At 44.2% G+C, this 23,115-nt stretch overlaps 1 protein-coding gene across 4 annotated transcripts in view; it reads left to right on the top strand.

The window, feature by feature from the left end:
* Window positions 1–23,115, top strand: part of ITSN2 (intersectin 2) — a 1,003,157-nt gene that overhangs the window by 955,627 nt on the left and 24,415 nt on the right. For all 4 annotated transcript variants that reach the window (XM_069236034.1, XM_069236039.1, XM_069236035.1 and 1 more), the window contains 2 exons: window positions 1,220–1,341; window positions 5,870–5,952. In XM_069236034.1, coding sequence (XP_069092135.1) covers window positions 1,220–1,341; window positions 5,870–5,952 — 205 coding nt within the window. The remainder of the gene's footprint in view (window positions 1–1,219; window positions 1,342–5,869; window positions 5,953–23,115) is intronic.

Raw genomic sequence — 23,115 nt, 5'->3', positions numbered from 1 at the left:
TAGTATGATCTTGGTTCGCAGACCCTCCTTCAGGGATGGTATTGCTTGGGTATCTAGTCTAAGGTAAGGAATCTGCAACTAGAAGTCTCTATCAGATGAACAAGTTACTTACCTTTGGAAACAAATTATCTGGTAGAGACATAGGGGGTTATTCTAACTTTGGAGGAGGTGTTAATCCGTCCCAAAAGTGACGGAAAAGTGACGGATTTACCACCAGCCGTATTACGAGTCCATTATATCCTATGGAACTCGTAATACGGCTGGTGGTATATCCGTCACTTTACCGTCACTTTTGGGACGGATTAACACTCCTCCAAAGTTAGAATAACCCCCATAGTCTAGTTTCAGATTCCGTACCAAGCCACCCATCCTCCCCTCTCTATGAACTGATTTCTATGGACAGGGACTTCCCTTTCAGGGCCCTAGTTTGGCACACCAGTGTCCGTGTTCTTCGTGGTTCTGCTCTTCTGGCTTGGGAAGTTGTGATCAGAAACTGACGTTGGTGTGCAGGGGTGGCACCTATATACGACCCGTGACATCATATCCGGCGATCACAACGCCAGCAACAGACGCGGAGTCGACCAAGACCACCTAACTGCGCTGAGGTACTGCTTGAAGAAAAATGTCCGGATACAGACTGATGCCTGGGGGGAAATTCTAAGGTAACTAATCTGCAACTAAAATATGTCTGTACCAGATAATTTGTTACCAAAGGTAAGTAGCTTGTTCTATATGAAGAAAATGTGGTGGGAAAAAGAGTAAATCGGGGTTGGAGCAGTCCTCCATCTCTTTAGTAATTTGTATCAGTATTGAGTAGATAACATGCCTTCATGAAATGTTAAACTCCAAAGCAGATGATCTTTCATAAAGGTATGTGGTGACTTTGTTGGCAGGCTTTATAGTGTTTCCCTGTGCAGTCTTCTCCACTTTATCTGGTACAATCACCAAAACAACATGTAAGCAGTATGTGGGTTGTCGACGGATTCCCTGCGCATTGAGAATAGTTCTGACCTGTATGCCTTCGTGATTCCTAAAAACATATATTTTTATCTCCTCTTGACTGATTACGTTTTCTTAATTGTGCTCTGCTATCCTAAAAATAAATGCTTTCGGAATTCTTTAGCTTTATGTCAAATAAAAATCAAAAATTTATCAAATGACACCTCCTCTGTCATAATATTTTAGTTTACACGTTTTTTTTAATTTGTTGCACTTTCAGCCTATTTTTCTCAATGAAGTGCTCGTAAAACTGCCAAGTGACCCGTCCAGTGATGAGCCGGTCTTCCACATTTCCCACATCGACAGAGTGTACACGCTCAGAACGGACAACATTAATGAAAGGTGAGCACAGACTCCCGGTGTAACCCACAACTCCAAACAGTACCACTGAGATACGCTAAATGCATGGTTGTGACACAACTGATCACACTAGGAAAATAATTCTGATCTAATGTATTCTAGCTCATGAAATTCTGGTGAAAAAGAAAACTATTTTCATAAAGCAGTGACGAAAAAGTTAAGATACTGCTGACTATTAAGATTGATGTAAGCCACAAAACATACTGTCCTCTGGCTCAGTGGACGTTATGGGCAAGGTGTAACCTTTGTGTTCATGTACCTTGCTTACGAAGAAGGGAGTGAATGCCATTCCTCATTAAGACACCTGTTGTGAGTGTGCTTTGACTAAAACTGAACAAGTCCTTGACTCTGTAAATCAGAAGGGTTCCTCTCTAATCCACTTTTCTCTGCAAGTGTGCAGGAATTCCTCAGCCAACATAACACATGCGGAGATTAAATGTGCTGTCCAGGAAGAAGGCTAGAAGATGTAATGCTTAGTCTAATTTTTCTCCAAAAAACCCTTCCTCTGATCTGAAATTCCATTGAGCAGGAAGAGGCAAAGATGTTTTGGAAATTTGCCAAAGTAAGCTCCAGTGCTTCTGCACATCATTTTGAGGTGGAAGAGGGATTTAGGGGCGATATGTTAAACCCTAGTTAAGCTTCACACTACTTTTTGTCCGACCATGATTTTGTGATCCCCAAAACCTGTAAGAATATAATATCTAAAATTCACAAATATAACGAACAGTTTATGATAGCAATCCAAATAAGTAGAAGTGAATGATGCATGATGGTGATCCAAAAGAGCAAACAAATGCCACAGTACTCACCCTGTAAGGATTAGCCTGTTCCACATCCAGTTTAATAATTACATAGAGTAACATCTTGTGGCTTTCTAGGTTTTGTAAATAATATTGATCTTGTGGTCTAAATGTAAAGCTACGGAATGCATAACAAATGTACTGGCTCCTTTGTTGTAATGGATGAATGGTTCTATTTGTGGCTGCTATGATTTTCACTTTAGGTGAAGTTAAATGTTACATATAAAATTATGAAATATTGTGTTCAACTGCTTAGTATATGCAGATGATCTTGTGCTGCTTGGCATTAAAATGATAAGGCTGTCCAGTTATAAGCATCTAATCAACCAAAAATAAACACGCATGTATTAAAACAAATAATCCTTTGCTTTAAATGTTTTATTCTCAAGAAGAACATACAACTAACAATCATCTCCTCACCTTGTACATCCTTCAGTCCTCCCCACCCACCGTCTTCCCATATCGAGGTGATGTGTGGAATGCTAGCAGGAGCCTCAGCAGCTGGCAGTGTGATGCCCAGATGCAACGGGTATGCCTAGACGTGGATCCCACGCTCATTTCCCCCCAGGACTCAAGCTGTACCTCATGACGAGGTCTAATTAGGCCGAAAAATGCCAGGTTTTTCTACTATTCCTCATTAGAGGGGACCTGGTGAGGCAGTTAGGCCTGACTGTCGTTTTTAAGGCAGAACCAAGTTTGATTTGCTTATCGCTGGTCTCTGAAGTGCTACATAACCTATTAAATGGTTGGCTGGAGTGTGTCCTAGACCAGTGTTCCAGCAGCTAGACAATTTTTGCAAAAATTCTATCCATCACCTTTGTGTTTTCTTCAGCGGTCCATGGATCACCCTTGTTTTGCTATATCCTCCTTGTACAAATGCAGCACTTGATGGAGCTGTACTACTCTATAGTACCAAACTCAATTTGCAAATGCCTCTCCTAGCTGTCGCGAGAGTAATGTCAACTGTCTGCCTGTAACACTCCTGTGTTTCCATGGCCAGGTGAACTTCCCTAGAGTACAGAACCCTTGGGGCGATTATCAAATAAGGGCCTGAGAGATGTAAGTAATTTTAATTGCAACAACATAAAACAACCAGTGGCACCCTTCCATATATTTATTTGAAGTTCTACCTGTACTACACAAATCAAAAGGGGGGTGTCAATGAGGTTTCTAATCTTATAAATATAGGAGCTAACTGGGTTCCAAGATAAATCATCTGTAGCAAGGTCTGTTTGAAGGGGAAACCTCCTACCTAATTCTCCCAGCACAATGCTGAGCATAGACAGGTTTAGGACCTCTGAATTTTTCAGTTTAGTTTGAACCCCAGTACCTTCCTGCACTCTTCTAATTCAGCCATCAGCAAGGAGACCTCGACAACAGTATCCTAAAGGAACAGGAGACTGTTGGCTGCATACATTGCCCGTTGCTATTCATCCTGCTACATAGAGATACACCAGCACCCCTGTTTTGCCTTGTGTGTAGGAAAAAAGCCCAATGAAAATAGCAAATCAGAGAAGAGAGCGGGTTCAACCCTATCTCATACTTCTAAACAGATCCTGTTTTGCACTCTGGTGGGGGAACCTGATAGGATGTCTAGATCAAGATTGTAAAGTTGGCACCCAGGCCTGTTGCTGGCAGTGTTTGGTCCAGAAAGCCAAAGTGTACTCCCTCAATGCTTTATCATTGTCTAAAGTTTAGAGCACACTCTTGAGTCCTCGGAGACTGTATCCACATTATGGAGGATCTTGTTAGTATTGTCACTTCCAAGCTGTCTCTTACAAACTGATTGGTCCGGGTGAATGATCTGCAAAAGTACCAGAATCTAGGGACAAGAATTTGCTCAAATGTTTTATTGAAGAGTTCGCAAAAGCTATCAGGCCTTGGAGCCTTCATGGCCTTTTAGCCAGTAGATTGCTCTTATCACCGCCTCATTCTGATCGGGGCATCTGGTGCATTTTTCTGGTCCCCAAAGGTACTAGGCAAGTGTGCCTTTTCTATATATGTGTGCGCACCTGCTTTAAAGACTGGCTCCCTGGTGTACACACCTATTTAAAGTGCCCAGTTATGTTTCATTCATTGTGCAGTAGAAACCCAGTGGCTCTCACAATCGAAGGTCACTCTTTGCAAGCACGGATGGCTTTTGCCCTCAGTTTAGAGGCCAGCAGCCCAAAGTTATCATAGATCTTTTGTGTGATCTCCGGTCATCCCTTAAGGAACCAGGACAGACTATGGGCTTCCGTTCCCAGCATAATCCTAGAGAATATAGCACTATTTCTATCTGCCACAGTGATAATAATTTGCTAAATAACGTAGGCATTTGTACATTGGACATAATGTGATCTCACTACAGGGAGTGTGACAAAGTAGCACTGCTTTCCTGCCAAAGATGGTGTCCTGATTCAATCTATAAGAACCCATCATACTCCTGAACCTCTCAGCTTACCCTCTCCCTCACCAAGGACCCCGCCACCTCCAAAACCAACCTCCACGAAGGAATGAAGGCCGTCGCCAACTGGATGGAGATCAGTCACCTGAAACTGAACTCGGACAAGACGGAGGTCCTCATCCTCGGCTCCACCCCCTCTGCCTGGGATGACTCCTGGTGGCCGGCCACACTGGGAGCCGCACCGAAGGCCACCGACCACGCACGCAACTTGGGGTTCATCCTGGACTCATCACTCTCCATGACCCAGCAAGTCAACGCCGTCTCATCCTCCTGCATCAACACCTTTCGCATGCTCCGCAAGATCTACAGGTGGATCCCCACCGAAACCAGAAGGATGGTCACCCAGGCCCTCGTCAGCAGCAGACTGGACTACGGCAACGCTCTCTATGCGGGAACCACGGCCAATCTCCAGAAAAGACTGCAACGCATACAGAACGCCTCTGCACGCCTCATCCTCGACATCCCCGCCACAGCCACATCACAACCCACTTGAGAGACCTGCATTGGCTCCCCGTCAACAAAAGGATCACCTTCAAACTCCTTACCCACGCTCACAAAGCACTCAACAACGCCGGACCAGCATACCTCAACGATCGACTCACCATCTACACCCTGAACCGACAGCTCCGCTCCGCCAACCTCGCCCTTGCCACCATTCCACGCATCCAGAGGTCAACAGCCGGCGGCAGATCTTTCTCTCACCTCGCCGCCAAGACCTGGAACACCCTCCCCATCCACCTGCGGCAGACCAAGGACCTGCTGACCTTCAGGCGACACCTCAAGACCTGGCTGTTCGAGCAGTAGCAGCTTCCCTATTCCCCCCGCGCCTTGAGACCCTCCCGGGTGAGTAGCGTGCTCTACAAATATATTGATTGATTGATTGATTGATAGTAAGGGTGTATTATAGTAAGCATACCATCTAAGTTCATCGCCATGAACTTAAATGCCATAAGCAAACAATAAACAACTGATATAATTCCTGATTTGTGTTGTAGATGGTAAGCACCACAGCCACTACACCAAACCACCTTCCGAATGTGCAGTTGCCACATTAGCTTTGTTTTTACAGGAGAAGCTATGTGTTTATCCGCAAAGATGTTTTTTTTCCTTAGAAAAATGCCTGATCATTTTAAATTCGCTGTTTTCGGAACAGGAAGTATTTTTTCATAGAGATTTGGGGTCAGCGGATTATTAACTCGAATAATATGATAATATTACATGTTACATTTTTGGGCAAACAGAATGTGTTGTTGTGTTTACCCAGGACAGCATGGGTCCAGAAAATTAAAGCTGCCTCAGAACTGTACATTGAAACTGAAAAGAAGAAGCGAGAAAAAGCATACCAAGGTACGACTTTTAAATCCTGTTTCACATGTATTCTCATGAGGTACATAGCTGATTGTTTTCCATATCAGAAAAGCAGGGTTTGATATCAGGCTACAAATCCAGTGCCTTCCAGACAAGAGTGACCTTTTCACATCTAGGTGGTTTCTACTCGGTGAATACTTTTCTTTTTTTATCCTCAAAGGTACAGCCTCCAGTAGAGAGAGCAGAGTGCACAGGACGACACTGCTGTGGAGCAGCAAACCCTCAGCACTTTTTATTTCAGTAGCAAATAGAGTCATACATTGCGGTCTCTTAATGCATTGTTTCACATTTGTGGTCCACTAACAGTCATACAGCAATGAGAAAACTACGTGTAGGACTTCTAGAATTGTTAAGACAAGTATAGTACCTCTTCAGTAATGTCCATGGGTGCAGAAGTCCAGCCTCATGTTTCTGTGGGCAGGAAGCAGATGATTGTTTGTCCACCTTACATTAGCTGTAGCCTGGCACACCAGCATGACCACACCTGCCCACCATCTCACTTATGGAGTCGTTTTTCAAGCATGAGCAGGTTTACACAAAGACCACGCTTTAAAAAAAATGTAGTCAAGAGTGTGACAAAACTACTATGCTGCATAGATGTGTGGCCTTTGTGTGAGAACATATTTGTGTTATGTTGACTAACATTAAGGTACTGCAACATGCAATAAGAAAAGAGACAATTAATTATTTCCTTTTCAGTGCAGTGAAACCAACACCTTCTTGGTCATCCTGACAATGTATTGCCCGAAACCTGACTAATGCCTAAAGCTGAGCATTCTGTTCATGCAAGACTAATGCAATGTTTTAATGGGAGCTATTTATCTGTAAGTAAATCATTTTGTAAAATATTAGCTGCCACCAAGCTGAGATTCCCTTACACTATGTTCAGGCAAGTTTGGCTGTAGATGCACATGCTGTGCGTACTTCTGCCATCAAAGTGTTGGGCCCGGATGTGTGCAAATTGTTTTCAAAGAAGTCTTCTCGAGTCACGAGGCAGTGTGACTCCACCTCTTGCTGGTAATTCCATGGGCAAGGGCTCCATTCTTAGACTGTTTTTTTTCTGCTGTCGGGTTTGAGTATGTGTTGCAGAGCTCCAGACCTACGCTGTCACGGTATTCTATTAATTTTGTTCGGCTCCTCCCCCTTATGTCTGGACTGTTTGCTGCTGGGGCCTCCTTTCGCAGGTCAGGCTATAGTGGCTGCTCCAAGGCCACTTCTCCAGATGCCGCCACTACCTTCCACAAGGAGCTGCTTCCGCGGGGCATTCCAGGACAAAAGCTCCACGGGTAGAGACAAAGGCAGCTCCCCTAAAGGATCCGCCCTCACAAAGCAGTGATGTGCCCCTTTCGCCCTGCCCTTTTGGGGGGTCGACTTCAGAGGTTCCTCCCTACCTGGCAACATGCCATCTCTGACCAGTGGATATTAGACATCATTCAACACGGCTAATGCTTGAGCTCACGTCCATGCCTCCCAACATAGCTCCTCGCAGACTCACCCTCTTCTCAGAACACCAGCGCTTGCTTTGGGAAGAGGTTCAAACACTCCTTCTAAAAGGGGCCATCGGTCATGTGCCACAACGCCTACCAGACCAAGGCGTAAATTCCCTATACTTCCTCATTTCCAAGAAGGACGGGTCCATCAGGCCTATCCTGGACCTCAGGTCCCTAAACTAACACATCCTGTCAGAACACTTCCACATGGTCACTCTTCAGTATATCATCCCACTGCTACAGCAAGGGGACTTTATGGCTGCTCTGGACCCCAAAGATTCATATGTCCACATCACGATTCATCTGGCGCATCATCGCTACCTCTGATTTGTTGTGAGTGGAAAATACCGTCAGTTCAAGGTGCTGTCTTTCAGGGTCACCAATGCCTCACAGTGGTAGCCGTGCACCTGGGACAACAGGGCATCCATGTATTCCCATATCTGGACAATTGGCTGATAAAGAGCGCAATGCAGCAACAGTAATGTGCACACACCCAGGCCACAACAAGCCTCTTACAATCCCTGGGATTCACCACCAACTCAGCCAAGACCCAGCTCCAACCCCTTCAGATCCATCCGTATCTAGGAGTAGTCCTCACTTCAGAAGTCCATATCCAAGCCCTGCATGAGTTCAGTCCTTGCACTCTCTTTTTCAGCCAGATCAACAGGTGAAAGTCCAGACAGTCATGCACCTCCTAGGCATGATGGCCTCCTCCATCGCCATAGTCCCCCATGCCATGTTTCACATGCGTCCGCTGCATAAATGCTTAGCGCGTTACAGTGGTAGCCTTTTCTCAGCTCTAGTCCGAATGTTACCATTACAGCGGGTGCTTCTCTCATAGGGTTGGGGGCACATTTACAGCATCTAACTCTGGTAACCCAGTCACCAGAATCTCGCAGTCAATTACATAGAACTGTTAGCCATCCACCTACCACTGAGGGCCTTCCTGCGCCACATTGTGGGCAAGGTAGTTTTCATCCAGACCAAAAACATGACAACCATGTACTATCTCCAGAAACAGGGCAGCACTTGTTCTCCTCAGCTCTCGCAGTTAGCTCTGACCGTTTGGCTGTAGGCTCTCCGCAACAAGATTCATCTGCTGGCGGAGTAGCTGTCAGAACACAAAATGCCCAAGCTTCACCTACAGGTTCCCACACCCACAGTAGATGGGCAATGCACTCTGCATCTCCCTCTCCTTCGGTTTGTTTTGTACAGAGGCTTTGACAGACATCTCTCACCCACATCCTAGTGGCTCCCACCTAGACCAGACAGTCATGGCTCACCACTCTTCTCGAGCTTGCTGTTTCCACATGAGGGGCTCCCCAGCAGTCTGGACCTTCTCTTGCAGAACCATGGAGAAATCAGTCACCTTGACCCCAGGACGCTCAACCTTGTAATCTAGCTCCTGAGATCTTAGAGTGTGCTTATCTCAGTCTTCCTCCTGAATGCACGAACATCCTTAGGGGAGCATGCAGGCCAACTACTCACGCCTGCTACACTACCGAATGGAAATGGTTTGCCCACTACTGTCTATCAAAACACATTGATCTCTTAGCTGCTACAGACCAGGACATTGTTTGGTACCCCCTACACATACAGCCATGTGTATTAGCATTCACCTCCATCCAGCTCCACGTAGCTGCAGTGGCTGCCTATGTCCAGAATAGACCTCACATATTCCTCTTCAGGATTCCTGTGATCAAAGCTTTTATGGAGGGTCTCAAAACGGTTATTCCACCACAGGTATTCTAGGCCCCTGTATGGAATCTCAATATCATTTTCACAAGACTTATGGGTCCTCCCTTTGTGCCTCTCTATTCCTGCCCCCTCCAATTCCTCTCCTGGAAGGTGGTAGTCCTTGTTGCGATCACCTCACTCAGACGTGTCTGTAAGCCCCAAGCTTTAATGTTGAAAGAATCTTTCTGTCAAGGTCACAGGGCTAGGATTGTCCTTTGCATTCCCCCTAAGGCGGTCTCCCTTTTCCACCTTAACCAGACTATAGAACTCTCAGTTTTCTTTCCCTAACCTGATTCCATTGCAGAATGGGTTCTACATTCCTCACATGTTAAGCAAGCACTAATATGATAGGTAGATAAAACAAAGGTCTTTTGGAAAACACAATAGGTCTTTGTTCTTTTTCTAAACCCCATTAAGCATGGGTTCTCTCGGAATCAGGCATAGCCGGATGGATAGTCAAATGTATCCAAACATGTTATGCGAAAGTCAAGAGGCCTTTGCCTATTCCTCCAAGACCCCATTCTACACGTAAAAAGGGGGCCTCTATGGCCTTCCTACGGAACATTCCCATAGCTGATATCTGTAAAGCAGCTATCTGTCTACACCACATACTTTCACAAAACCCTATTATGTGGATGTTCTAGCACACCAGCAAACCAATCCTGGTCAGGGTGTACTCCAAACACACTTTCAGTATACTGCAACACCCACCGGCTAGCCACATCTTATGAGAGAACTGCTGTATAGTCCATGCACAGCACGTGTATCTACAGCCACACACGATTCGAACTGAAAATGTTGCTTACCCTGTAAGCATCTGTCTGTCACATGTGCTGTGTAGGTTCACGTGTCCACCCTCCTCCCCAGAGGCCTCTGGCTGCTGCAGTGATCATTCTTACTTACTTACCCTGCATGGACATTTCTCTCACTCTCTCTATCTTCGGTATCACTCCGCTATATCTCCTTCCTCACCCACCATGCGGAAAACAATCTAAGAAGGAAGCTGCTGCCCATGCCTATTACCAGCAAGGGGCGTAGTCACACTGCCTCGTGACTCTAGAAGACTTCTTTGAAGAAAAACAACTTGCACACTTTTGGGCCTAAAACTATATGGCAGGAGTATGCACAGCATGTTATTCTACAGCCCTGCAAGCTACAAACAGACGCTTGCAGGGTAAGTAACATTTTCATTTCTCTTACGGTGCCTCAACAGGCACCAGGATTATGGAATTTGCCTGTTTCTTTTCCATCTGATATTTGTTCACTGGAGGACTGGTGTAATAGTGCTAGAGGCACTCATTTTTAATCACTATGATAGGTGCACTTACCCTATTTTGATAACAGACTGTCGCGACTGCCAGTTATGTTAGAGGACCTGTCATAACAATGTGACTGACAAGACCTCTCAGACGTTCAAGAATTAGGACGTCATTTGTCTGAAAATGAGGCTTCTGGTGTACTTTGAGATTAATACTATCTCTGCGTGTTGGCAGACCTAGGGCTTACAGTGAGGGATAGTGACTCCCACTGGAGCCTTTCTGCCTACCTTACCCTTCAAGAGATATTGTTGATCATGCTGTCCACGAGGTTTTCTTGGAGATATGCTCAAAGTGACTTCAAGCATCTCTTCATTAGCGGCTCCGGTTGTGCTGCTGGAGTCAGACTTATTCTTCAAAAGCGAGATCTTAGCTATATTCTTAAATTTCAAAGATATTTTTTTTCCAAACAAGGCCCCATCACTTGTGTTCAGATTTATATTACTCAGTTGATTTAAGTTAAAGTCGTAGCTGACTTTGATCATTATGTGTAAATGAATTTAATCACTATCATGATAAGACCTGAAATAAATAATGACAAAACTCGTAAATTGATGCATTTATTTCTTTGAACTCCATCCTCAATGATGCAGTGCCTTTCAGTGTTTCACATAAATGTTATTTACATAGTCCTATTCAATAGGCAGCTTTTACCTAATGTTATTGTGACTGTTAAGCACATACATTTAATCCGATAGTGTCTTGAGGCTCTATTTCAGCATTGTGCTAGTGCCTTTTTATAACTTGCAACAATGATGAATTACAATCAGGGCAATGAGAATCCACTCTGCAATTGATCATACTGGAGCAGAATTTAGTGTTGTCAGTGAAGCCAGTGAAAGCAGAAAACTTAATGCTTTCTTCAAACTTAAATCACACCATGGAAAAACGGACTGCGTAGCTAATGACATGTATTCTGGTCCCTGTTGCTAACAGTAATTCGGTTGGAGATAACCTGCCTCTCGAAGTCTGTTGAGGAGTCGCATGGGCATGACGTAAAGGGTCTGGTGGCTTCTGGCACTGAAATATTCAGAAAGAGCAGCCTTCAAGGAGGCCAGAACCTGCAGGCTCCCTCTGGGGTGCCTTCCAGAGCCACGGAAGGGGTGGGAGAGGGGGTGCCTTTGGACTCCAGCCGTCCCCTTAGACCCCCTTCCTGGGTCCATATGAAGCTGGTCCAAACGTCCCCCACACTAGGGTCTACATCAGTTTCTTCTGTGACAGCGCCAATGCCATCTCTGCTGCTGGCAATGGCACTGGATCCAGTTGCAGCACTGATCTCTGACCCAAATTGCTGTCAGCCATTCCAAGCTTATGTAACGCTATACAATAAATGAGATGCAACCAGTGTTTGTACAGTCAGACCTCTCACTGATACCAGTACTATCAGAGGACGGAGGCCCTCTGACTCCAGCTCTGGTGTGCTTTGGGCATACCTAATGTTCCTCAGGACACTGATGATGAGAAGGAGCTGGACAATATGCTCCCTTGACTAGGTCTGGATACCTCACTAGAGGCAGAGCTGTACTCGTCACCTGAGTCATCAATATAATAAGGTGCCTCTTTCACTGTAGTAGTGTGAAGAGCTGAACAGGTGCTAGACATGCAGTTGCCTGTTCTGGAAAGCAAAGAAAATGTATTGACTGAAATTCTTTACCCAGGTCCAACTTCATCAGGGCCACTATTCCGAATTACCAAGCCCCTTACAGACACTCTCATGGCCACTTTGTCTAGGCCATGCTCAGCCCCTCCAGTCAGCTGACCTGGGACCAGGCTGCACACACCAGTCCCTGACTTGTGAACGAGACACTCGGCGTCTCAAAGCTTTGTGATGCAGGCGTCAATGAGAGAGAAATGCAACTGTCCATTAAGGGCATGCTGTTTCATGACGCTAGACTGTTTAGAGCGAAGACTGACACAGTGCTCAAACAATTAAAAGATAATTGCGTCAGAGAATTCCACCAGTAGCATAGGACATTTAGGGGCTATTCCAGAAGCCTAGATTAATGACAGTGTCAACCTTCCAAGATGGTGCAACAGCAAACTCAGCCATTTCCAGGCACCGGGCAGCCGAGGATACAGTATTTCCTCCCTGGCTGAAAATACACTACATCAGATCGATGATTTTTACATATTGTTCAAAGGGGCTGCACCCTGCCTATCATTTTGTCCCCATCTTTCATTCCCCCCTTCCCTCCCGCCCCCCACACTACGATGTTTTTCAGGGGACCACACACTATCTCGATGTAAAAAATGAATCTCCTGCTAACCAGTGACGCCATCATGTGGGTGCCAGACTAAGAGAAGAGTAAGGATGCTATTTGTGTTATTTGCTTGTCCCGAATGACTGAGACACCTATACTAGACCTCCAGTCATTGATTGTCTTTCTGGAATAGGACAAATTCCAAATGCTCACTTTGGCTCAGACTCTCTCTGCTCTGGACCCAGGCGACTAGATGGTGAACCATGACTTACAGGAAACATATTTTTATACTCTCTCCTGCAGCCCTACTGAGGCTACCTGCAGTTCACAGTAAGGTTGGAAAACTCCCAGTTTCCTATCCTGCCCTTCAGCCTTTATGTGCCCTCTGAGGTGTTTCCAAAAGTCATGGCTGTTGTCGCAAGTTTAGTTCAGAGGTAGAGGGGTTACATGTATTCCCATGCCTCAGTGACTGACTGCTTACTGAAGTTACTTCTGGAAATGGCTGAGCTAGTGATCTCCTTGGGGTCTTTCATCAACAACCCAAGTCCCACCAGAGCCCTCCCCCGAGGACTACTTTTAAAGAGGCTATCTTGAACACAGTAGCTTCTGCTGCTACTGAAGTACCGCACATTTAGGATATGGCCCAGATGTTTTATGCTCAGGCCTTTATGTGAGGACCTGAGGATGATTCTGAGGGGCTCCGTGCTTCATGCATTATTCTCAGCCCATCTGACAAGAGGGCACGTGCTGACCTGCAATGGGCCATAAGGTTTCAGTGGATCCGGCAGTGCAGCTGTCTCCGACTCTGTCCAAATCTCGCAAGAGATGGCTCAGCGGCTCATCTGGTAGCAAATAAGCATTAACGTTAGAACTGGCAGGCACCTGCTCCTTCCCTACCTGCATGTTACAGTTGTAAAAGGTGCTTTGTTGCTAGGTTGAGAAGACCATCTAGGGGAGGTGGAGGTCAGTTGGTCTTTGGTCTTCATCAGTTTTTTGTTAACTTTTCTGAGCTTAAGGCAGTCCACCTGGCCCTGAAAACCTTGCTATTAACCATCAAGGTAAGTCTGGTGCGGGTTCTAGCTACCAACACGACCACAATGTGGTACTGCAACAAGTGTGACAGGGTGGAGACCCGGGTCCTGTACCATGAGGCTCTGTGTCTCTGGTGGTGGCTGGACTGGCATGTCTTTTTGGTAGCCATCCACCTAGAAGGGTCCTTGAATGCCAGAGCGCGCCAGCTAAGCAGACGTCAGCCAGCAGACTACTAGTGGGGTCTGCATCCGGAGGTGGAACAGGACATCTTCGATCATTGGGGCATGTCCTAGCTAGATCTGTTTGCTACTTTCGAGAGCACATACTGTCACAGATTCTTCAAACTTGAGTTTCCTCTAAAAAAGTCATTCTGTCTGTGATAGCATACAGGCCTCCTGCCTGATTTCCCTCCACAGCTTCACATACCTGGACTTCTGAGGAAAGACAGGACAGATCTTGCCAAGACATCCTAATAGCCCTGGACTGAGCCAGGAAAGTGTAGTACACAAAGCTTTTTAGGCTGAGATTTTACCCTCTGATTCTTCTGCTTCTTCCAGAGGACCTCCTTCATCTGAATATCTGCAATCTACACCTCTATGCATGGAGATTGAGCGGCAACAGTCAAATTCCTTTGATTTGCCACTTAAAGTGGGAGATATCATTATATAATTTTTTTAGCCAGATCCCTCTCTGCGATTCCATCTATGCCCGATGCAGGAAAACAAAATGGGGCCTTGTGTGGGGTATGTCATTCATACCCTCCGTTGGCCAAAATCTGTGACCTATTGTTTTGCCTTTGGCCCAGCACAGCTTCGATTTTGGCACGGTTAAGAGGTACATGGCAGGCCTTTGAGCCTTTTTTTATGTTGCATGATAGAGCCTCTCTCTTGAAATCACCAGTTGTGAAACGTTTTCTGAAGGGCTTGCTACATAAGATCCCTCCAAAACCATTTTTCTTGCCTCAGTGGGAATTAAAGCTAGTCCTGACATTAGTTTTGACACTTTGGCCATTCGAGTCTATGGCAGTTGTTTCCCCAAAGCTTCTGATGATCAAGACAGTCTTTCTTATATCCATTGCTTTTGCGCACCACACGAGTGATCTACAGGCACTCTCCTTGCAACCTCTCTATACCACTTTCCTCCTGTACAAATTGGTGCTTAGGACTCAGACTGCCTTACTGCCAAAGGTGTTGTCATCCTTTTATGTGCAGACCCCTCCCCTGCCCCCAGGATTTTGCAGTTTGTTTTGACAGCTTCAAAATATATTTAAAAAAAGTGTCCCAAAAAAACATTTGCAGCATTTTTGCAACAGCCACTTAAGGTGCCTGTCACAAAAATACCGTGGCCCAGATGTGAGGCCAGAAAACCAGCACTGCACAGAGCAGGGAAGACAAATGTATGGTGCCAGAGAGAGCCAGATTTAAATTTTAAAGTTGCCCTCTGTCTGTCACCATCCTGCAGTCCTACTTTCCAGCATCAAATACATAGTGCTGGAGGGGGAGCTGTTACTTTAGCCCGCTCTGCTCACCTCTTACCTTAAATTAAGTTGTGAGGAGGGCAGAGGGGACTATATTAACAGCTCTCCTTCAGCACCATGTATTCCATGCAGGGCCAGCTTTAGGACTGGTGGCGCCCTGTGCGACAGTTTATTGTGGTGCCTCCCACCCCATGACCTGCTCCTCGGTTTCACTCACTACCACCCGGCAAACATGCCCCTCATCTCTGCATCGCTCCCCTTTCACATACATTCATGTGTTTTAAAGCACTTGTAAAGGCTGGCTATACTAATCCACGCAGCTATACACATAAAATATAGGGGCATATTTAAAAGCCCCTAGCGCCATTCTAACGCCACATTAGCGTCATTTTTTTACGCTAATGTAGCATTAGAAGGCCAAAAACACCGAGCCATATTTACAAAGTGACACAATGCATGCATTGTTCCACTTTGTAACCCTTTGCGCTACATTATGCCTGCGCCAGGCATAATGTTTGCAAAGGTGGCATTCCCCTTGTTAGGGGGGCCAAATAAATGGCGCAAAGAAGTCTAACAGATTTCTTTGCGTCATTTTGTTCGGCACTTTTAATGCCTGCTCAGAGCAGGCGTTAAAAGGAGGCTTCTGTTGATTACAACGGTCCTCTGGGTGCCTTGCAGGATTAGAATCAACATTGTTTACGTTAATCCTGCAAAGCGCCTGACTAGCGTAAAAAATTCCGACTCCAGTCCCCTAACTATTGCCATGGTGCGCCGTATTTTAAGTATGATGCACACATGGTGGCGTTACGGGGGTGCCAAGGGGCACAAGAAAAGTGGCGTAGTACTGTGTGCAGTGCCACTTTTTTCAAATATGACCCATAGGGGCACATTTAAGAGCCACTAGTGCCATTCTAACACCACATTAGTGTCATTTATTTTACGCCAATGTGGCATTAGAAGACCAAAAAAAACGGTGCCATATTTACAAAGTGGTGCAATGCATGCATTGCGCCACTTTGTAACCCTTTGCGCTACATTATGCCTGCACCAGGCATAATGTATGCAAAGAGGGCACCCCCTCTGTTGGGGGGGGGGTGGCAAAAAAATAACGCAAAGAAATCTGTCAGATTTCTTTGCATCATTTTTTTCCCAGCACTTTTAACGCCTGCTCAGAGGAGGCATTATAGGGAGGCTTCCATTGGTTACAATAGGCTTCTGGGTGCTTTGTAGGATTAGCGTCAATATTTTTTATGCTAATCTTGTAAAACGCCAGACTAGCGTAGCAGATCCTGACGCTGGTCCCCTAACTACCACCATGGTGCGCCACAATTTAAATATGATGCACACGTGGTGGCTTTAGGGGGCGCTAAAGGGTGCAGGAAAATTGGTGCTGCACTGTGTGCAGCGTCACTTTTCTTAAATATGCCCCATAGTTCTGTTTTTTGCAGCAGGCACATCAACCCTCAGTGCTACTTTATGTTGAGTCAAAGCTGCCACTAGGCAAAACTCCCGTCTCTCTCCCTAGCAGGAACATTAATCACAAGAGGTATCTTGACATTCTAATTGTTTCCTGAAGGCTGGACACACAAGGAACGGTTCAGCAGGTGTTTTTAAATTGCAAGTTTCTGAAGTTATTTCTAAACACAGCTGAGGTCAACGCCCAGTGCAGCCGCACCGCTCGCACTGCCTAAAAGCCGGCCCTGATTCCATGCTAATTGTGCATGATGAGAGCCTTAGGATGTGGGTGGGCTGGAAGAAGTCATCTAGGTGTTTAGGTGGGCACAGGCAAGTTCCCCTGGTGAGGGGTGTAGGGCTCAAAGACTGCCAATGGAGGCCTGGACATCAACATACCTTCTAAGTCCCGGTCTCCTGCAGTCTTTTGTTGTGCTTTGTTATGGAGGCTCAGAGAGCAGGAAACCACCTCTCTCCTGCCAAGCCTCCTTTTACTGGCCCAGCACGCCAGTGCATGGCCAGTAGAAGGAGGTTTAAAGAGAGGGTTTATTTAAGATCTGGTAGTGGCTTTTGTAAAATATTGCTGTGTTTTTACAAAAGTCCATATTTTGTGTGTGTGTTGTTTTTTTTGTTGTTTTTTTTGCAACTCGCAAAATATATATTTTTAAATGTCTTATTTATTCAATTTGCAGATGTAAAAAGATAACATAAAAATAGCAAGATAATACATAATCGATTTATAAAATCGTCATATTTCATTTCTTAAAAATACAACAATAGGGAATACAAAATCACCGCCTGTGCTGAGGATAGATCACTAGCCATTCCCCAAATACCCTCATATTTAAGCATAGCACCAATACGTTGAGCATATAATTGTTCTTTAAAGCGTACAACTTTAATTTCGGCTTCCCAGGCTATGTAGGTTAGGGGTACTGACAACTTCAAAGCTGAGACCTTCTGGGATATGAGTCCCATCTGCTTGACATTGAGCATATGTCTTGATTTAGTCGACTATTAAAAATTCTGAGAATCTAACAAAGCCCACCTGTTTCCACTTTTAAACATAAACCTGGTTTAAGTCAAAGCCTAGCATCCAAGAATCACAAAGCATGAATGCCGGATGGAAGCTAGGAATTTGATATTTCTCATGCACTAACAAGGTCCTGGCGCAAACTGCTAACGGCAGCTTATACCTCGTGTGCTTGGGCAGTGATGGTATTGTACGAAAAAGGGGAAGCTGAGTGCTGCTTTCTGTTATACATTTCAGATAAAAATTAAGGTTGAGTGATGAAGCGGCTCTTGTACACCCAATCCATGTAGGTAGCCTTGTAATATTTCCTAAAATTGGGTAGACCTAGTCCCCCATCCTCGACCGTTACAGCTGACTTTTCAAGCTGTATACGAGGTTTCTTATTGGCCCATATAAATTGTGAAATCATCAAATCTATGTCTTTAAAAAAAAAAGGGGTATTTTAAGGATTAGGCTAGAGAAAATAAACAAACAAAGAGGAAGAATCATCATCTTGACTAATCCACCCACCCAATGATCGTCAAAAAAGAGGCTTGCCATTTTTTGGAGTAGACCTTGAGCTTTCTTAAAGATGGATACATGGTTAAGCTGAAAAAGATTGGAAAAAGTGAGTGTTACGTATACCCCTAAATACCTAATAGGGCTCAATAACTGGGATTGAACCCGTAGTCCAGCTGGAAGGATCGAATCCTTAGTATTGAACAGAAGAGCTTTGGACTTAAAATGATTAATCCTATAGCCACCACTGTCCAAAAAAAAACTTAATCTTTGCAAAAAGCCCTAGAAGTATTAAAGGGGTCTGCACGAAGATAAAGAATTATATCATCTTCAAATAAATTGCAAAATCTTGGAGGGTCTGCATGTCAGTCAATCAACCCGCCAACATTTTTCATTCCACCACACTCCTTGAGGGTCACCTACTTCACCCTAAGTGAGCACTGAGTTTCTATACTGACTGTAAGAGAGCCTTTTGCATGGGTGATCAGCTCTTTGTAAAGTTCACTGGGAGTAATAAAGACTAGGCTGTGCAGACAGGGACTCCATCCTAGCGGATAGTCTTTTGCATTAACACCTTGCCATGCACCAGCAAAGGAGGAACCCTCAGGAGGTCTCTGGGCTCATTCCACCAGGACCACAACCCCTACAATGACATTCTGAAGTTGGCGCTAGTTCAGTGGGTGCTGTGCACAAGATAACTAAACATACTGGCTTGACAGCCAGGTCTACAGTACCCTCCTGCTCCCTCAGCCCTAGAAGACTTCCTAATCTGTCTAGTGCCATTGAAGGCCACTTTAAAACAAATGTTTATCCAAGAACTTCCGTCATCTTATAATGGACAATTAAATGATTCGCCCATTGCTTAGTCTACTATGACTCGAAAAGTACCTCATAGAAAAACACTTGAAGTTGGTGATGTTGGTACAGATTTAGGAGAAGTCAAGAGAGGTATGCTGTCAGGAATGCAACAAGACACATAACGTCTCATTCTGATCATTCCAAATGTCTTTAGGGATATGTGGTCAGAGGTACACAATTCAGAATTCAAAGTATTGCCATTTGACACTGATTATTTGTGCTTTTATGTCCCTGTTAGAAGCTGTTGCCATCTGTGACTTCTAGGATTAATTCTGTTTATTAAATCCACCGTGAGTTATACTCGTACACAGGTGAATGCCTGCAACCCCAAGGGCCGGCAGTTTTGAGTGAAAATAAAATGCTAATATAACACAGCTGTTCGCCTACAATCCGGAGACAGACAGCAAAGTCAGTGGAAGTGGTTTAACTGTTTATTAACTGTAAATAATAGACACACATAAAGCTGTAACTTCTAAAATACAGAAATAATACTTTCGGTGTAATTGACTTATAAAGCCACTTTTCCAGGAATGGTCAGGAGTTTTGTTTCAAGAAATGCCTCTTTTACAGGTAGTTTATTTTTAATCAGTTTGAGCAAATGCTCACGTTTCCTTGCAGAGCAGGTACTGAAGGGAGAATCTTTCAAAGTGCCAAACCAGCTGGTACATAAAGTCAGAGACTTGCACCTACCACATGCAGCTTCAGTATGTCCAGTGCACAGTATGTTTCTCACCTCATATGTGTAGGCAAAAGAAGATTTCATCTGGGAGTTTGTGCAGGGGTAAGAGGTATGTGTTCCATAGGTTCCTCACCATCAGACTCCTATGATGCTGTCACTCAGTTGTCTTATGCCACTGTCTCTACTCTATCTAGCCTGAGTTCAAGCCTAGAAGAACATACATACAAAATACTATACAGGTCCTGCACCCTCTAGTTACACACCATTCTGGCCTCCAAGCCCCTTCTCAGCAGTATTGATCAGCACTGAGAATCCCTAAGGTGGTGCTTCTGCTTTAAAGGCCTACACCAATGACTAGGTTTGCTGGCACTGCGCAGTAGGCCAAGCATTAGCTGCAGGAACCTTAAAACTACTGAGATTCATATAAGCAAAACAAACACTAGTTGGTTGTGTGGTGTAATGAAAACACCATTCCTAAATTGAAAGAGAACACCCCCCACAACTTTGAGTCTCTTCTGTGATTCTGCTATCACAAATCCACTCAGCCCAGACCTCTGAAGTAACCAGGAATGAAAACAGCAGCAGGAGATTTCCAGCCGGCTCTGATGTTCAGATCTACTAAAGCTTCTTCTATTGAAAAAATTGAAGTTTCCAGTACACCAATCCATAGGATGGTAGGAGTGTGCGACTTTTCTAACGAATACTCCTTCTCATAGATTTTCCCTCGTGACTCATCTCCCCGCGTGTATGACTGAAACTAGATATTTTACAGTGATATCAATTCTCTTGTGCTAGGAGACCTCAGTTCTACATCCCTTGTGTGATGCTGTTGTGGGAGTACTTCATAAGAAGGAATCATGGGGAAGGAATATTCATTATCAGGGTAATTTATTAACCTTCAGTGACATTCTCTCTGATGGATACATAATCATCTTGCTCGTTCCTCATTTTATTTCTGCATTCCCTCTGTTGAGAGTTTAATTATCAGTTACACTTTTTCAGATTAGACTATTTTGTTGTTTATTTTGGTCTTATTCTGTTGTGCTGTCTGTGAGGCACAGAAAAGTAGGTAGCCTTAATGTCAAATGCACCGGTGGTGCCTTTATGTACATTCTTCATTACACCAAGATTAAGATCACAGGGATCCACAGGTTGTCCGGTATTAGTACTGATTACCTAATACTATTCTAAAAGTATCTGATTGTGTCTGAAGAGATGTCTCATGATGAGGAATCTCCTGAAAGTGAGAAAAAAAAACATAACCATCATATCTATTCAAGCTACCTATCCACTAACACAAGTTCATTTCTATGGGCACCTCCAGGTCCCAGAATATCCTGATCACCTGTGACATCTCTGAGTTCCATCTTCAACCACTGCAAGAAACCACATGCGATTCTATTGATTGATAATAGCATGAAATGTTAGTGCTACGCCGATGGCACACAACTCTATTGGTAGTGTTTTCTTCTTCAGCAATCCTGTGCCTTACACATATTTGACTCTCATCCAGACATGGATGTCCATCGCATACCTGAAGCTGAGCCCTACCAAGACATAATTCAACTACATGAAACAGCTAGTCCAAATGTGGCTATGAACTTGAACCCAATTCTTTATCCAGTTCCAAGTCACTGGGTTTCACCCTGGATACTGAACTCCACGCAAGATAGCCTGGTACCAGCTATGTCTACCAAAAAAGTGAAAAGTTGTCCCACAAAGCAACTTCAGAACTGCTGTTCAAGCTCTTTTTCTCTCGCCTCTGAATGACTGCAGCACTCTTCTTCACAGCTCTCCAAGGCTTCACACTGGTGCCTGTGATATTATTCTAAACGCAGCAGCATGGCCAATCAAGGGCCTGAAGAAATCTGTCCACATTATCCCCACCCAAATGGAGCTCCGCAGATTCATTTTTCCACCCCACACCATCTTCAAAATCAGCTGCATTGTCTACAAAGCCATCATGACTGGCACCACTGCTTATCTGGCAGATGAAATCACCACCTCTGTTGGCACATCTGGAGCCAGGTCACCATCAGACTGGAAGTGAAAATGTTCAGTGAAAAAAAAAAAATCAAAAGAAAAAATCAAGGCAATGGGTTTCTTTCAGTTAGGCACACGGGATCTGGAACAAGTTCCCTGTATCCATCAGGACTGCTGTGATGCTGCTCGGATTTAGGAAAGAGCTGAAGAAACATCTCTTTAAAGAACACTGCATTATGATGAAGTTAATAGTCCAACTCAGACCTCAGCTTCCCCTCCTGTGTCTTACTGACTTTATCTTTACTTTTGACCCTCTAGAGAGCTCCACTGCATTCTGGTTATTTTGCGTTGTGCAGTTGTTACACACATCATAAGTCATATATTCTTTCCACTCCACACAGACTGGTCTACTGCTGTATTGTAATTTTATTCATGCAGCGCTTTCTACCTCTGACCAATCATCAGAACGCTTTTTGGCGAGTAGCACACTACTCTGGAACCCAAAAAGGATTAGTGGTGGATTAGTATAGCGAAATATGAGTTAGTTTGAGCAGTGTCTTTCAGTTGTATTGAATAGGACAGTGGAGGCATAGAAGAGGGAAGAGACGAGAAAGTGTTATTTGGGAGATAGTAGTAGGAGGATGAGGTTTGGGATGAGTGAAAAGAGAGATAAAGAAAGGAAGAGTCTATAGAACTGGATTAGTGAGTTCATGCTAGTAAACTGAGATTTGGGATGAATCAAAGGAGGGATACATGAGGGAATAGTTTAGAAAAGGTGTTTGGGAGATCACAGTAGTAAAATGAGGTTTAGGGTAATCAAAGGAAGGACAGAGTAGAGAAGAACCTAGAAAGGGTCATTTTGGAGATTGTAGTAGAAGACTGTGGTTTGGGATGAACCTGAGAGTGGAGACAGTGGATATATTGAGAGCTATGGGGTGAGACATAGAGTAGTGCATAGGATATAGTCAAAAGTTTATTTTTCTTCTACAGTAGGAGTAAAGTAATAAATAGATAGATACATAAATACATAGACAGGGTATACATGTATAAAGAAGAGGATATATCAAAATTTAAAGTAGTATTATATAAAATCTGATTTTCAGTTGTTGTACTTTAGGTTAATTTATTTGTGAATTTTTATAACTATTTTTCTATTTTATATTTTCCTCAATATTTAATTAGTGAAGCACTTGTAGAAAATGAGTTATGATGCTATTTATATATTGTGATGAACAAAACAGAGACTCAACAACAAAGCTGTTATTCAAATGACTTATATGAAAACTATGCAGTGATCTATATACATTAACCATAAAATTATAAATATGCACATACACACACACACATATATATATATATATATATACACACATATTTAACCATAAG

The sequence above is a fragment of the Pleurodeles waltl genome, chromosome 5 (assembly GCF_031143425.1).
Source record: "Pleurodeles waltl isolate 20211129_DDA chromosome 5, aPleWal1.hap1.20221129, whole genome shotgun sequence".
NCBI classification, from domain to species: Eukaryota; Metazoa; Chordata; class Amphibia; order Caudata; family Salamandridae; genus Pleurodeles; species Pleurodeles waltl.
This window is presented reverse-complemented; position numbering and strand designations above follow the sequence as displayed.